This window comes from Octopus bimaculoides, chromosome 11 (genome assembly GCF_046866305.1).
Source record: "Octopus bimaculoides isolate indiv1 chromosome 11, ASM4686630v1, whole genome shotgun sequence".
In the NCBI taxonomy this organism is placed as follows: Eukaryota; Metazoa; Mollusca; class Cephalopoda; order Octopoda; family Octopodidae; genus Octopus; species Octopus bimaculoides.
Genome location: NC_142938.1, coordinates 12,704,519 through 12,722,018, shown reverse-complemented (window position 1 = coordinate 12,722,018; position 17,500 = coordinate 12,704,519). Strand labels below are relative to the sequence as shown.

At 37.7% G+C, this 17,500-nt stretch overlaps 1 protein-coding gene across 4 annotated transcripts in view; it reads left to right on the top strand.

The window, feature by feature from the left end:
• LOC106872935 (MAPK/MAK/MRK overlapping kinase) overlaps window positions 1–17,500 on the top strand; it is a 211,678-nt gene that overhangs the window by 166,130 nt on the left and 28,048 nt on the right. For 3 of the 4 annotated variants that reach the window (XM_089359495.1, XM_089359496.1, XM_089359493.1), the window contains exon 14: window positions 956–1,441. The exons of the other annotated variant lie outside the window; for it this stretch is intronic. In XM_089359495.1, the coding sequence (XP_089215621.1) occupies window positions 956–966 (11 nt within the window). In that variant the 3' untranslated portion in view covers window positions 967–1,441. Of the gene's footprint in view, window positions 1–955; window positions 1,442–17,500 lie in introns of those variants that run through there. 4 annotated transcript variants of the gene reach the window in all.

Here is a 17,500-nt window from a genome sequence, read left to right as displayed (position 1 = left end):
TTAGTGAACGAACGATAACATTGTATTTATTACATCGGTGTTGAATGAGTGAAAGACAAAATTCGTTAATAAGAACCGAATTCATGAGTAAAAACGAGTTATTAAATATTACAAAGTATTTTTTTTTTGTCTAGCTATCTCTATAAATTTTATCTATCTATCTGTATTATATTGCAATAGATTTACTACAGCGTCGTATTATTTTATCGACTCTGGATGAATGAAAGACAAAAGTACTTAATTGGATTTGAATTTAGAAAGTAAAATGCGTAACTAAATACCATGAAGTATATTTTGTTGTCAAGCCATCCCAACCAATTCTATATCTATTCATATCTTTATTTTATATTGCAATTGGTGAACTATAGCGTCTTTTATTTTATCGGTCCTAAATGTATGAAAGGCAAAGTTCTTCTATAAGATTTGAACTCAGAACATAAAGAGACATAACTAAATTGCGCTAGATGTTTTTCTTTTTTTTGTCTTGCCATTCCTTTCAATTCTATCACTTCATTCACATCCTTATTTTATACACTGCAATGAGTGAACTATAGCGTTGTATCGTGTTATCGGCCCTTCAGGTAGCGAACTGGCAAAATCTCTGAACAAAATGCTCAGTAGCATTTAGTCCAGCTTTACATTCTGAGTTCAAATGCTGCCGAGATCGACTTTCTCATTCATCCTTTCGGGGTCGAAAAAATATTTTCGATTTGAACACTGCGGTCAATGCAATCAACTTGACCCTCACCACTCGTAAAAACATTGCTGGGCTTGTGCCAAAATTTCAAACCATTATTTTATCGCCCCAGGATGGATGAATAGCAAAATTCCTTTTTAGTATTTGAACCCAGAACCTAAAGAGATAGAACTAAATAGTTTTTATCTGGCCATCCATATCATATTTTATATGATACTGCGCTTTATATATTATTTGCTATTTTATTTTATATTGCAGTTGGCGAATAACAACATCATTGGTTAAAGGTTTTAATGGACCATGCATTTCCAAAAGGCGACAGATCTAAGGAATTGTTTCTGCAACACGGTGCAGAACAAATATCGCAAGGGACTTCGTTCGCTGAGCACCGTGTTACCGGATGTTTTCTTGCAGATTATTACATCAATCGCCCCCACACACAAACACACACACAAACACACACACACACTTACAAATATGCGCGCACACGCACGCTCATGCACACGGAACTGAGGTCTGTTTATATTATCGATGTTGTCGTCGCTATAGAATCGGATTCAATTAAAACCAATGAGAACGTCTGGATTTAGTGTTAACAGTGACACCTAGCCAGCCATAAAAAACAGTGGATCAAGTTGGGTAACTCTCAATGATTATGTTGCGTACGGAATCCTCTACGTTTGGAAGTAAGTACGAACGAATGAAACGGAATATTGTTCTTGAAATAAAATAATTAATTTCTGTGACAATGTACTCGAGTCTATTATTTACTCATTTGAAACTTGATTAACTCTGTCGCTACTCAGAGTTGCCGTGCTATGCGACATCATTCAGAATAAGAAGAGAAAGATTAACCTGTCTCCCAAAGGATCTGTCTCTCTCTCTCACACACACACACTCACACTCTCGCATACCCATATATATATATTTGTGTGTGTATATATATATATATATATGCATATACACACATACATATACATATGTATGTATATACTTGGGATATATATATATATAAACACATACATACATGCTTACATACATACATACATACATGTATTTTTCTCGATATCTTTTGCCGAACCGCTAAGTTATGGAGACATAAAAAGACCTACACCAGTTTAGGTTATCAAGCAGTGGTGGGGGGTAAACACTGGAACAAAGCCACACATACACACACACAGACACAGACAGACACACACACACACGCATACACACACATATGCATATATATGACAGACTTCTTTCAGTTTCCGAAGGCTTTGGTTGGCCCATGGCTATAGTAGAAGACACTTGCCCAACGTGCTACGCAGTGGAACTGAACCCGGAACCAAATTGGTTTTGAAGTCAACTATATATATAAGCATGTCTGTGACTGACTGTTCTATGCTGGACTATTATACGGTTGGCAAGCTGGCTTGCGAGATCTTAACTGTCTGACTGATCTCATTAAATGATTGAGGTGTTAATGATTTCTTAACGACGGGGAAGGCTAATTGTCAGCTTCTTATTCTTGCCTTGCTTCATACTTTCCAGGCAGGTGATCAGATCAAAAAGTACAGTTAACTATGCCCATTATTATAGTCACACTAAGGCTTTCTTTCTCCGTTTCCACACCTCTCTCTCCCGTTCTGTGCTTGATTCTCTCTCTCTCTCTCTTTATTTTTCGCTTTCATTTTTTCTCTCACAGTTAAAGTTGCGAGGCGAGCAGCATCTTGATAAATTGGTTTTCGTCAATTATTCATTTGTCGTCTCAGTTTGGTTGCTTTAATGTCGTATGCATATATATATATATATATATAACATATATTTGTTTATAAGATCTATCGGCGTTGTGTAGTCCTTTTCTGTCACTAATCCAAAACATTTCCACATGTTTTTTTTTTATGCTGCTGCCTTCAGCATCCGGCCATGTCCAGGTCTAGGAGCGCTTCTCGGTCAACATCTAACGCAATAGTTTCTATTTTGACTGCCCTCACCACCGCCGCCCCCAGCAGTAGCAGTACCACCACCACCAGAAGAACCGAACCACGATCATCCATCCCACTGTTACCACCACCAGCAGCATCAGCAGCACCAGCACCTCCACCACCACCCTTGTCACATTTACTACTACTACTACTACTACTACTACTACTACTACCGCTACTGCTGCTGCTGCTGCTGCTGCTACGGTATACAATGCGGTGTTGCTGCCAGAATAGTCTTATTATTTCCATCGAAGCACTCCGATTTCTCCTCGGACTTTTGAATTACAGATCACACGTGCACACACACACGCACACGCACGCACGCACGCACACACACACACACACACACACACGCACAAACACACACACATTAAAACATAAGAACACGCTCACAACAAATACACATTAAATAACACTCACACACACACATGAAAAGACATACAAAGAAAAGGAAGGGTTCTACACAGTCACCCGACCGGCTAGAAATAGCAGCCAAATCTCTCCCAAAACATAATTACCTCCTTATCGAGAGAGCGAGAGATAGAGAATTGAAACCGATGGGTATATATAGGATAATGTAGTCCTAGATACACTGTGTCTAAAAATAAGTCGAGATGGTCACCGCTGGAACCATTGGACGCAGACGTGCAGGATCAGCGTTATACTGGGGTGAAACAACTACAACGACATTTAAAACTATGTAACCAACCAAATGCAGAGTGTTTTTATTCAACGAATCCGAATTTTCCATTGACGTGCCTCGTTCTCTTCGGACAAAGGAAAACATACGCACACACCCAGGTACACACACACACACACACACACACACACTTGCACTCTCACACGCACACATACACGGTCACACATAAATGCGCGTACACACACACACACACACACGCACATGCATACGTACACATGTAAACAAATGCGCATGCACACACGCATGCGTACACATATAAAGCTTAAACACACACACACGCAACGAAAGCTATGAACGCTAACGAATATTCTTTTCTTTCATTCCTTTATTTATTTCAGTCATTTGACTGTGGCCATGCTGGAGCACCGCCTTTAGTCAAACAAATCAATCCCAGGACTTATTCTTTGTAAACCTAGTATTTATTCTATCGGTCTCTTTTTGCCGAACCGCTATGTTACGGGGAACGTAAACACGCCAGCAACGGTTGTCGAGCGATGTTGGGGGGGGGGGGAAACAAAGACACACAAACATATACATACATACATGCATACATACGTACATATGTATACACACACACACACACACACACACACACACACACACACACACACACACACACATATATATATATATATACGACGGGCTTCTTTCAGTTTCCGTCTACCAAATCCACTCACAAGGCTTTGGTCGGCCCGAAAGGCTATAGTAGAAGACACTTGTCCAAGGTGCCACGTAGTGGGACTGAACCCAGAACCAGTGGTTGGGAAGTAGGCTTCTAGCCACGCCTGCGCCTACTTTTGCTCATCCCTGCATTTAACGTAATTGTTGTATCTCGGGAGGGTCATTATGCCACTAATAAGCACACGCACTGGTTCAATTTTTACTTCTTTACTGTTCGTCAATCGGTTAGCTGTTTTACGAATTAATTGCCTGATTAAGTATTCGGTTAATCGATCAATTAATCAATTGTGATCGCCACAGTACTTTCTCGCCATTCGCGAACTGTCCAGTGACATGCTTTCTCAGGTACAGGTTAGCATAAATATCCTCCTGAAATACAGTAAAACCTGTTTCAACACACGAGTTCACATCAAGAATCTTACAAACCAAATGCGAAAAACGAAATAGAAATAATTATGTGCTGAATAAGTCGGATAAACGGATAGGTTTAGTATTGACAGAAATAATTATGTGGTAAGTCAGATAGTCGTAAAGATAAACGATAATCAGATAAATAGATAGACAAATAATACTTGTCAATGATTAATATTTTAAAGATCTTAGCAAGTTCGAGAGAGCAGCTCCTCCACACCTGATGTGACGAGAGAATCATCCAGTAAATAATATATATATATATGTATATATGTATATATATACATATATATATATATATATATATATATATATATATATATATATATATATATATATATATATATATATATATATACACATATATATACACACACATATATATACACGTATAGGCGCAGGCATTGTAAGAAAATTGCTTCCCAACCACATGGTTCCAGGTTCGGTCTCACTTAGTGGTACCTTGAGCAAGTGTCTTCTACTATAGCCTCGGGCTATATAGTAGAGTGGATTTTGCAGACGGAAACTGAAAGAAGCCCGTCGTATATATATAGATGTGTGTGTGTGTGTGTTTCCTCATCATCGCTTGACAAACGGTGTGGGTGTGTTTACGTCCACGTAACTTAGCAGTTCGGCAAAACACAACCACCACCACCGTCGCTTGATTGATGCGTTATCTGTCAACTCTAGAAGGATGAAAAGTAAAGCCAACGTCGTCGGAATTTGAACTCAGATCATTAAGAGGAGAGAAATGCTGCTAAACATTTTGTCCGGCGTGCTAACGATTCGGCCAGCATGCTGATTTAATAACGATCCTTTTTTATTTATAGGCACAGGGCCTGAAATTTAGAATTGGGGTGGGGGTGGGGGCATTCGATTACATCGACCTCAGCGTTCAACTAATATTTTCATCAATCAGGAAAGGATGAATGGCAAATTCGATCTCGGTGGTATTTGAACTGAAACCGCTTAGCATTTCGTCCGGCGTGCTAACGATTTTGCAAGCTCGCTGCCTTTCAATACAAGAAGAAGAAAAAGAACTACTACTACTACTAGCTTTAATAATAGTAGTGGTAGTAGTAATAGTAGCAACTGTAGCAGCAGCAGCAGCAGAAGTAGTAGTAGTAGTAGTAGCATTTGTTGTAGTGGTAGTAGTTGTAGTAGTAGTAGTAGCAGCAGCAGCAGCAGCAGTAGTAGTAGTTTTAGTTGTAGTAGTAGTAGTAGTAGTAGTAGCAGCAGCAGCAACAGTAGTAGCAGCAGCAGCAGCAGCAGTAGTAGTAGTAGTAGTAGTAGTAGTAGTAGTAGTAGTAGCAGCAGTAGTAGTCGTTGTCGTCGTCGTAGTAGTAGTAGCGGCAGCAGTTATGGAGTTGGTGGAAATATCAATTTAAATTGACGCCGAAACGTCAGCTGAAGTTTCAGGCTATGCATGGTTGATTGAATGAAATCTTACGAACTGTCATGGATGATATGAAAAATTAGAGTTCTTGTATATGTCCGTAGTATTATCGTGGGAACAGCAGAAATTATATCGCCATCTTCGTTTTACGGCGATCTGAAATGTGACGGCAACAAAAAAAAAATGAATAAATACATAAATAAATAAATAAATAAATAAGTAAAAAAAAATAACAAACAAAAAATAAAACGCCACAAATCATTTCGCTGACCACGCCGACGTCACAACTCTTGTGATTTATACAAGGAAGATCGCGAGAGGCAGGGATTCGTGTGGGTGGTAATGGTTGTGTGTGGTGGACGCGTCTTCACAGAAGAGGCTTGCATTGTACCAACGCGCATGTACGCATAGATATACAAGAATACATGTGAATGTACTTACGCGTGCATGCGTATGCGAGCACGCACATGCATAAACGTAATTAAAAGTATATACATACATACATGCATGGATGCATGTATGCATACGTACATACATACACACACAAAGACATACATACACATATACGTGTATGGGTATATTTATGTATGTATGTAAGTGTGCGTGTATATATATAAACATATGTATATATATGTATACGGGCGTATAACTTTCAATTATATACAGTATATATATAAACATGCATGTGTCTGTCTGTATGTATATATGTACATATGTATACATATACATGCATATATGTATACGTATAAATATAATATGCATACACAGACAAACACACACACATACATTTGCTTACACATACACTCACACGCGCACACAAGCACATATATACATGTATGCATGAATTTGTGTCTGTATATATTTGTAATTATTTGCATATATATATATATATATATATATATATATATATATATATATATATATATATATATAAGCATGTGTGCATGTGAGTTTGTGCTTAGTATCATACGTACAGAGAATATATAGGGAAAACTGAATATATACATATATATATGTATCTATATATGTACATACATATACATATACACATACGTATACATACAGTATATACATACACACACACACACACACATTTATGTATATATATATATGCATATGTACACACACACACACATAAAGATATTGTAAATTCTGCTGTGTTCTGTTCTGTTCGGATCTTCAATTATTATCAATTGATGAGTCGTAAAGAGTCTTAATTCCCTGGTTGTTAGCGAAGGTCATAAATATTTTATACGAATTCATCAGCAGACGACCACAGCAGCATCTTCTGGGCATTTTAGATTGACTGGTCAATCAAGCCAATAGTGATAGCTCCGCCGGCTTTCGTTAATATCTTCTGCCTTTTTCTTCTTGCTTGCTTGCTGGCTGACTGGCGTACAAGTGTCTCCCTCCTCTCACACTCTCCTCACACCCTTCCTTCTGTTCATTCGTTCATTAACGGTGGTAATAACATGCATAATCTATTCATACGTACATAGTACATACATACATATATGCATGCATGCATACATACATACACTCATGATGATGATGTCTGTGTGTGTGTGCGTGCGTATATATATATATATATATATATATATATATATATATATATATATATATATGTATTTAGTTATCAAGGTATTAATATTTGTTTTTATGTCAAGCAATATATAAGAATATGAAAACCATTTAGTATTAAACTAAAAGATGACTCAACACTTTTAAGTAGAGCTTATATTTATTTGTTTGTTAATATTTACAAGGAAATGGTTGGCAGTGACTTCGAAAATTCTGCGTGATTGCCATCAGCACTTGTGTGCATGCCGAAACTTCGTTGTCACTGCTAAACTCTTCATTGCAAAGTTTACATGTATGTATGTATGTATGTATGTATGTATGCATGTATGCATGTATGCATGTATGTATATATGTATATATATATATGAAGAAAAGCAACAAGAATGTATTAGGTTATAGCAGTACGAACGTTTCGTACAAACATCATTTATTTATGTAGTGAGAACACAACATAAGATGTGCAATGAAAATGTACTCCTCAGCTGCATAATGGAAGTTCATTTCAGAAAGTCATTTTGTAAATGTGTGCAAATACAAGAGTAGGAGATGAAGAAAATACCATCTTGGCTGGGCTGTTAATCAACAGTCTAGAATTTGAACTCAGAACGTAAAGACGGACGAAATACCGCTAAGCATTTCGTCCGGCGTGCAAACGTTTCTGCCGGCTCACCGCCTTCACATTTCGTTTATCTTTACGTTCTGAGTTCAAATTCCGCCGAGGTCGACTTTGCCTTTCATCCTTTCGGGGTCGATATATTAAGTACCAGTAACGCACTGGGGTCGATATAATCGACTGGCCCCACCCAAATTTCGGGCCTTGTGCCTAGAGTAGAAAAGAATATTGGTTTCTTAATAAAAGCACTAGGCTGGCAATTTTGAAATGGGGGCATTAGTCGATTACAAAAACTTCAATACTTAACTGATATTTTATTTTTATTTTACAAACATCAGAAAAATAAAAGCAAGGTTCACCTCGGCGAGATTTGAACTCAGAATCTAAAGAGCGAAAGAAAACATCGCAGGGTATTTGTTTCAACGCTCTAATGATTATACCGATCCACTTATCTATCCCCTTAATAGCTGTTTTTGGTTTAGACACAAGGCCAACAAATCTGAAGGGAGTGGTCAGTCAATTACATCAAAGCCACAACTTAAATGGGTACGTTGCTTTATCGACCCCGGTGGGATTTGAACCCATTGAGCCGGAAGAAAAACCGCAAAGTATTTTGTCTGGAACCCCTATCGATTCTGTTCATCCACTATCTTCTTAATATCCGTAGCGACGTGCTAACGATTCTGCTAGCTCGCTGCCTTAGCAGCAGCAGCAGCAACAACAACAGCAGCAACAACAATAATAACCTTTTCTACTGGAAGCACAAGGCCTTAAGGGATTAAGTCGATTACATCGACCCCAGTGCATGACTGATACTTATTTATCGACTTCGAAAGGATGAAAGGCAAAGTCGACCTCGGTGGAATTTGAACTCAGAACGTAAAGTTACAAAATTCTTCTCGATGCGCCAGCGATTCTGAGGGGACCTTTACGCTCCGATTTATGGACCGTTATATACCTTCTGGAGTCTATAAAATAAAGTAATAGTGATGTATTGTAGATTCGATATAATCGATTGTCCCTCCTGAAACACTATGGCTTTGTGTATATGTGAGAAATCAATAAGAACTACTGCCAACAAAATATTCTAAAATGTTAAGCCTTGTCTGTATTGACGATAGGCGCCATGTTTTAGTTTGCAGTGTTTATATAAAGACCAAATAACTCATCTCTACAAGAGCAGACGTCTCAGTCAAATGAGAAATTAGCCATCATGGACGCTTGGAGATAAAACAAAAAAATTGAAAGAAATATTGATTGACAGGCCGGTAATATTCTATTAAATATTAGTTTTAGGTTCTGACTACAAATCTTGCCGAGGTCAGTTTTGTTTTTTATCTCTTTGAGGTCGGGTCGATATAATAAGTATTAGTCATATACAGCGTTCGATTTAATCGTCTGTAATAGCCCTCCCTGCTTTTTTTATTCCCCGCCACCCCACCACCAGTACTGAAGCGGAAATAAAAACAAAATAATGAGATAAATTGAAATATAGCATATCAACTCCTCTGTTTTTTCTTTCATCACGTTCATGAATATTAATGACTCACGTGACTGAGTCGTCTGCCATCCTAGGGATTCCCTTTTCATCTTTTTATACAGAATCTGACGACCACAAACATTTACAGATCAACAACAAACATGGCAGCTAACTGAAGTAACCTGCTCTTGCATTATAAATCTCCTGTCGGGTGGCATTAAAAAGTTCGTGTTTAAAGCATTTATTCACGCATTTATTTATTTACTTTTTATTTATTTTGTATTTTGATTTTGTATATTGTATTTTCTGAACAATAGCGTCGTTGATTACAGCTTTCCAACAGGCCAATAACTGTAACGCCTGAGTTGCACGAGAGTGTCAATGCAACTCAGGCGGAACATATATCACAGGGGATTTTCGTTTAAAAACACCGATTTATCGGTTTTCTCGTAAATGCTCACATTTTCAAAGATGCGCATACATACATTCATACATAAATACATACATGCAAAGAAACAAAGAAAGGAAGAAAGAAAGAAACACATTTTACTTGGTGAGACTGGAAGAAGAAACAGTACCCATGACTATTGCAGCCTGCCATTGAGCAGTGGAATTGTTGTCGCTAATGTTTCATATAAACTCTCTGTATGTATGTATGTATGTGGCTGTGTAGTAAGAAATTTGCTTTCCAACCACATGGTTTCGGGTTCAGTTCCACTGTGCGGCACCGAGGGCAAGGGCCGACCAAAGCCTTTGTGAGTGGATTTGGTTGACAGAAAATGAAAGAAACCCGTCGTGTATATATATATATATATATATATATATATATATATATATATATATATAAATATATATCAATTAGAAAATGGAGGATAATATGCTGAACCCAACGACTTGCAGACAGTGTATCCCGTTGAATTCATTAATTTAATTCATACTTTGTGGGGTTTTTTTTGTCAGTGTTTTGAGTTATAGCTTGACCTAAATTTAGGTTGTTCGGGTCTAACAGAGTTAGTCATTGCTTCGATTTAGAGGTGTTCACTTTACTGCAGATATTCGGACCAGAGTCTCCTGATTTTCCACCTTCCACAAAAGTTCTGTTTGTAGATGTTGAGGTCGGTTCTCACTAGTCTTGAAGAAGTTTCTGCAAAGATTCCGAGCATTAACTTAACTCCTTTGATTTTTGATCAACTTATTAAATCAATCTGAAACAACACTATTTATTCTTGCAAAAGTACACGATGGTGATTGAGAGAGAGGGTGAGTGAGAGAGAGAGAGAGAGAGAGAGAGGGAGAGAGAGAGATAGAGAGAAAGAAAGAGAGAGAGAGGGAGAGAGAGAGACGGGGTAGAAAGAAAGAGAGAGAGGGAGAAAGAAAGAGAGACGGGGTAGGGAGAAAGGTAATACACTAGACATATGCCTTGCTTTGGAACCTCAGTTCTTGATGGACGCTGTCGTTACAAAAAGCGTATTTTTCTTGGGTATTTCTAATATGGTAGAGTCCAACCGTCTCTCGATCTGACTTTAATTGTTCTCTTCCGGAAAGAAAAACAGACACCCCCACCACACATGCAGAGAATAAGAGAGAGAGGGAGAGAGAGAAGGAGGAATCGCTCAGTGAGTACTTGTACTTAATTGTTTAGAAAAAAAAATAAATGAAAAACAAAACTGAAATCGTTGAGATTTGAACTCAGATCGCAGGGAATCAGCACAAACGCTACAAAGCAATTTACGCATTGCTCTAACGACTCTGCCAAATTCATCACGTTTTTTTTCTTGTTTCGGCTGCCGTAGAACAGTGTGATTGAGCCGTTCAGTTTGATAATCCAACGCGAATTAGGGAACGAGTGAAGCGAATGATGAGAATTAATCACAGAACCACAGAGAGGAGAGCAATAACCAAAATCGTAAAATCGATATCTATAGTGTAATAGAAAACACGACACAAAGTGGTGCTACACTGAAATAATGAGATTTAAGTTATCGAAATTGTAAAATGATTGGTAGATTGGTAAGATTATTGTTATTATTTGTCCTCTCCCGTTCTCGATCTGATTGTAAACCTTCTCTTGTTAATAAAGATATCATTGATGTTATTATCATTATTATTATTATTATTATTATTATTATTGTTGTTGTTATTGTTGTTGTTGTTGTTGTTGTTATTATTGTCGTCGTCGTCGTCCATCATCATCATCATCATCATCATCATCATCATCATCATCCTTATCGTACAACTCGACACAATGAAGCGTTGAGAGCATCATTAAATGAAGATGTGCTAAATCTTATGATTATCATCTTTCTTCTTCTTCTTCTTCTTCTTCTTCTTCTTCTTCTTCTTCTTCTTCTTCTTCTTCTTCTTCTTCTTCTTCTTCTTCTTCTTCTTCTTCTTCTTCTTCTTCTTCTTCTTCTTCTTCTTCTTCTTCTTCTCCTCCTCCTCCTATTCCTCCTCCTATTCCTCCTCCTCCTCCTCCTCCTCCTTCTTCTTCTTCTTCTTCTTCTTCTTCTTCTTCTTCTTCTTCTTCTTCTTCTTCTTCTTCTTCTTCTTCTTCTTCTTCTTCACCACCACCACCATCACCGCCATCACCGCCGTGGTTGTCGTCAGCGATGTATTTTATTCACCGACTCAAGTAATAACCACGAAAGCCGCTATTAAATTCGCAAGTAAAACAAGTAAAATTAAACAAAGCAAATCTTTATAGTAAAAATCGAAAAATAAATAAAACAAATTAACAAGTACAAAAGATAAATTTCGTGAAAAAAAGGAGATGCACAGCTGGCGCATTTGGAAATTCTTACTCCACGTCAAAAAGAAACAACAGACCAAAGCCGACAACAAGGATAGAAGCAACAATAAATACTCGTAGATACCATATCAAAAGGATAATAAACTTAAAACGCATGAAATCAAAGTAATTAAATGAAAATAAGTTCAACAAAAGAAGGTAAAAGCGTAACCGATGTGGTGGTCGGAAAGAAAAGAGAAGAAGCCTCATTTCAGTTAAGTAAAAAGTCCTTCAGAGAATACAAGATGAGGAAGACGAATAATGATGAGACCCTGTGGTTGTTAAAATAATAAGACAATGTATAGATGTCTGTATGTAAGCATTTATGTACGTACGTATGTATGTATGTATGCATGTATGTATGTATGTATGTATGTTATATGTTTGTAGGTAAATTTACATGTGTGTGTATATACTTGCCATATGCATGCTTGCATCTTGTATGCATGTATGTGTTAAATGTATGTTTGTATGTGTGTGTAAGGAATCTAATGCTCTTAGCTTAGGTTTTCCTTGGGGCTGGCCAGATTGGAGCAATATCAGCGTGACACAGTGTGACAAGGCTGGCCTTTTGAATTACAGGTAGAACAGAAACAGGAAGTAAGAGTGAGAGAAAGTTGTGGTGAAAGAGTTCAGCAGGGTTCACCACCATCCTCCTGCCAGAGCCTCGTGGAGCATTAAGGTGTTTTTCACTCAATAAACACTCACAACGCTCGGTCTGGGAATCGAAACCGCGATCCAATGACCGCGAGTCCGCTGCCCTAACCACTAGGCCATTGCGCCTCCACTTAAACAACAGCCATAGCTATAATAACAACTATCGGAGAAGCATGGCTACCTAACAAAAACACCAACTCCAGCAAGATGTTGTTAGTATCTTCGTTCGGTAGCAAACTACCCGCCTGACAAGATGGCTGTCTCTAGCAAGACGTTGTTTACGTTATTCAACTTAATAGCCCTTATCTACGGCGTTTGCTTGCACCATTACACACAGGTTCAATATCATTTCCGATCTCATAAAAAAGAGAGTAAAAAAAAATAATACCAAAATGAAAACACATCCGGTAGTTTACTTCCGGTTTTTCGAGAATCTATTTTGGGAAGCCATACAAACATGATGAAGGTTTCAATAAACAGGCGAACAGTTTTAAGGGAAAACAACATCAGGGGCTTTATTAAACTTGTTCTCATTAATCACACTATATTTCAGCGTCTCAACATCGTCCTCTCTACCTTTTCATCTGTCTGTCTATCTATCTATCTATCTATCTATCTATCTATCTATCTATCTATCTATCTATCTATCTGTCTGTCTGTCTGTCTGTCTGTCTGTCTGTCTATCTATCTGTCTATGTCTGTCTGTTTATCTTTCCCATTCGCACTTACTCATTCCAAACTCATATGTGTATATAGATATACATGTATGTGTGTGTGTGTGTGTGTGTGTGTGTGTGTGTGTGTGTGTGTGTGTGCGTGTTTGCGCGCGTGTGTGAAAGAGAGAGGGTATGTTTGTGTGTGTGTGCGTGCATAACAAATATTGATAAACACTCTCCCTTAAAACTGCAATGTTTTGGATACTTTATTATAATGGTGGCTAAAATATTTCCCAGGAACTATATATACATATATATGTACACACACACACACACACACATATATATAAAATACCAAAAAGGGACAAGAACGCAAAATGAAAATACACACACACACACTCATATAAAATACACATATATACATATATGTGTGTGTGTGTATGTATAAATGAATATGGTTTACACATTGCGCATGCGTAATTAAAAATTAGAAAATTTAATACTCTCTAAAAGGTGAGATTATTCTGTGAACTGTTAACTTCAGTATGTCCCAGAAATTGCCTGCTTCATCGCTCCATTCTCCAGACGGAGGAATAGCTCGGAAGCCTTTATTTAGAATTAGAGAACGGTATATGCAGAATATTCTCTGTAGAATAAGTGATAATTTTAATATTGAGATCAAGTTTTCAGATGTTGTGTATTGGTTTGGCCTGGGGGATTCTGGAAATGATGGAATTGAACGTTATTGATTTGAATAACGAGAGATAATCGATAAAACATATGTATATGTTCTGAAGTGTAATTCTTCACTTCTATTCATATGATGAATATTATATCGCGAGGGCGTCGGTGTGCAAGTGGTTGTCTGGATATGTGTATGTGGGTATGTAGAGGTGGAATAGGCGGCAAACAGATATTTGAATATAAGGACGGGCAAAGAAAGTTGACCAGATGCAGAGACTGTGTTGAAGCGTTGAAACTTTTAGAGGTGAATTTTGAGAAAACGCGAAGAAGTGGCCGAGTATTAACTGATAAAAGAAATGAGTAAAAATGAAAAAAAAAAAAAAAAAAGGAATAAAGAAACAGAGACAAAAAGAAACCCCAGCTGTTAAATGACAGGTTAATCAATTTGTCATTGGTTAATTAGTATTCGAGAACGGGTGTACGGATATTGGCATAAGGTTGTTGGATGCTGAGAGCAGATATGTGTTCCGGGGTGCTTGCATGGGTATGTGTGTGTGTGTGGGGGTGTGGGGGGGGGGTTTGGGGTGGGGGGTGGGTGTGTGTGCATTTATTGATGTGTGAGTGTGGGATGTGTGAGTGTAGGCTTGAACGATTTTCCGGAAAAGTATTTTGTCGATAAAGTTGCAAGCATCAGTGCACATATGTATATGTATATACATGTATGATATTATATATATATATATATATATATATATATATATATATATATATATATATATATATATATACGTATGTATGTATGTATGTATGTATGTATGTATGTATGTATACACACACACACGCACACACACACACATATATATATATATATATATATGCATACATACACATACACGCACACACGTATATGTACGCATGTATATATTCTTGTATATATATGTTTGTGTACATACGCACATAAATACATACCTAGCACACGCTTACTCACACAAAAATATAGACGCACGCACGCACACACACGTATTCACACACATTTGAATATATGTTAAACTGAAGTTATTTTATCAACGGAATATTTGCTGTTGGTGGTACTCGATGTTGTGCCTTGAGTCAAATATATTGTACGACTCGGGCCGACTGGAACTTTCGTTTCGCCCGACAGCTTATTCAGTTAGTCAAGCGCGAAACTTATAAACTTATAATCCCAGTCAGTAGGTATTTTGCTATATTGTTGGTATCCTTTTGTCGCGTGAGACAATGGGCTAGATGTAAGAAAATCCTGGGTAGCCCAATCGTCAGGACTCCTCTCTCGACCTTGCTGACGTAGTCCAAAGGAGTGCAGAGAATTACGTTTGGCACCAGCTTGGTTGCAGGAGCTGCCGGAAGAGTGTCGGGTCGAACACTAAACCGCCTACGGGCTCCGCTCTGGATTTCTTTGAAGGTTGTCTCCTTTCGTAACCCTGGATAGGGGCCCATACCGGGTACTGTCAGCCGGAGCCAGCTGAGCCCGGGACTCGTGTCAGGTAGGGTCGTCACTCCCTGAAGTAGTGAAGAAAATCGTTGCCCACTACCTATAAGGTAGAAAATCGGTGTATTCTTAATACAGTACTAAAACCGTGTCCATGGCTATCTACACTCTGGAACTGAAACCTTGAGGAAGATTAAAAGCCTATGATCACATAGCATCTCTCACAAAAGAGCCTTCACTTCACAGAAATACATAAAGTAAGGAGTATTGCATCGTAACCACGAAGGGGGGGGGGCACACAATAACAACATATACAATAGGGAGCCCATACCACAATAACATGCACAATCGGTCCATCGTGTGCAAAATAAGCCACATTTCGAACTTCCTTATTTTTTCTTAATAATTCCGCTCTTACGCCAGAAAAGGTCACAGAAAATGAGAAAGCAACAATACTCTGGGATATGCCAATACACACAGATAGAGAAATTAAGGCTAATATGCCAGATATAGTTGTTAGAGATCATGAAGAGAAAAATTGCTTTCTAATTGATGTATCAATACCAACAGATGACAACGTTTCTCTAAAAGAAATGGAGAAACTTCCCAAATACAAAGACCTGGAACGTGGAGTCTAAAAACAGAAACAATTCCTATCATTAGGTATGATGAAAAAATATTCTGACAAATACATAACAAAAACATCAGGACTAACAAATATATATATAACATACAGAAAATAGCACTAATAGGCACTGCACACATCCTACGCAGAGCACTTTCAATACAGTAACCATAAGAGCATCACAGCAAACCACAGCACATACCCAAGGCACACAGAGCTGCGCTCGGTAGTGCAGTGAAAGCACGTTATTAGAATAAAACTACTGAATGATAATAATAATCTTTTACTAAAGGTATGAGACCTGAAATTTCGGTAGAGGACACTAGTCGAATATATCGACCTCAGTGTTTCGCTGGTACTTAATTTATCGACCCCCCGAAAGGATGAAAGGCATAGTGGACTCGGCGGAATTTGAACTCAGGACATAAAGACGGACGAAATACCGCTTACCTGACGTGCTATCGATTCTGCCAGCTCACTGACTTAATAATGATGATGATAATAATAATAATAATAATAATAATAATAATAATAATAATAATAATAATAATAATAATAATAATAATAATAATGATGATAATAATAATAATAATAATGATAATGATAATGATAATAATAATAATAATGATAATAATAATAATAATAATAATAATAATAATAATAATAATAATAATGATCCTTTCTAATTTGGTGGGGAGAGGATGTAATGACGGACGAAATGCCGCTAAGCATTTCGCCCGGCGTGCTAACGAGTCTGTCAGCTCACCGCCTTTCGCCGCCTTAATAATGCTAATAATGAAAAACTTGAGAAATGAATTTTATCACCGAACTGGCATTTATTGAACGAGGTACAATAATAATATAATAACTCACTAAGTCTAACGTTCGGATTCCACAGTCATTTTGTTTTTATAGCTAGCTCCTGCTCGGAGGAGGGACAGGTGCTGGTGGAAGAGCGGGTCAGCGAAAGGATCAGGTTTTAAACCACTTAAAGCAAGCATGATTGATATGATTTTTTTTGATTTTGGCTTAAGACTTATTATATTACATTGTTATAACTCTGTTTTAGCAGGATTAGCAGTTTAGCCATATATTG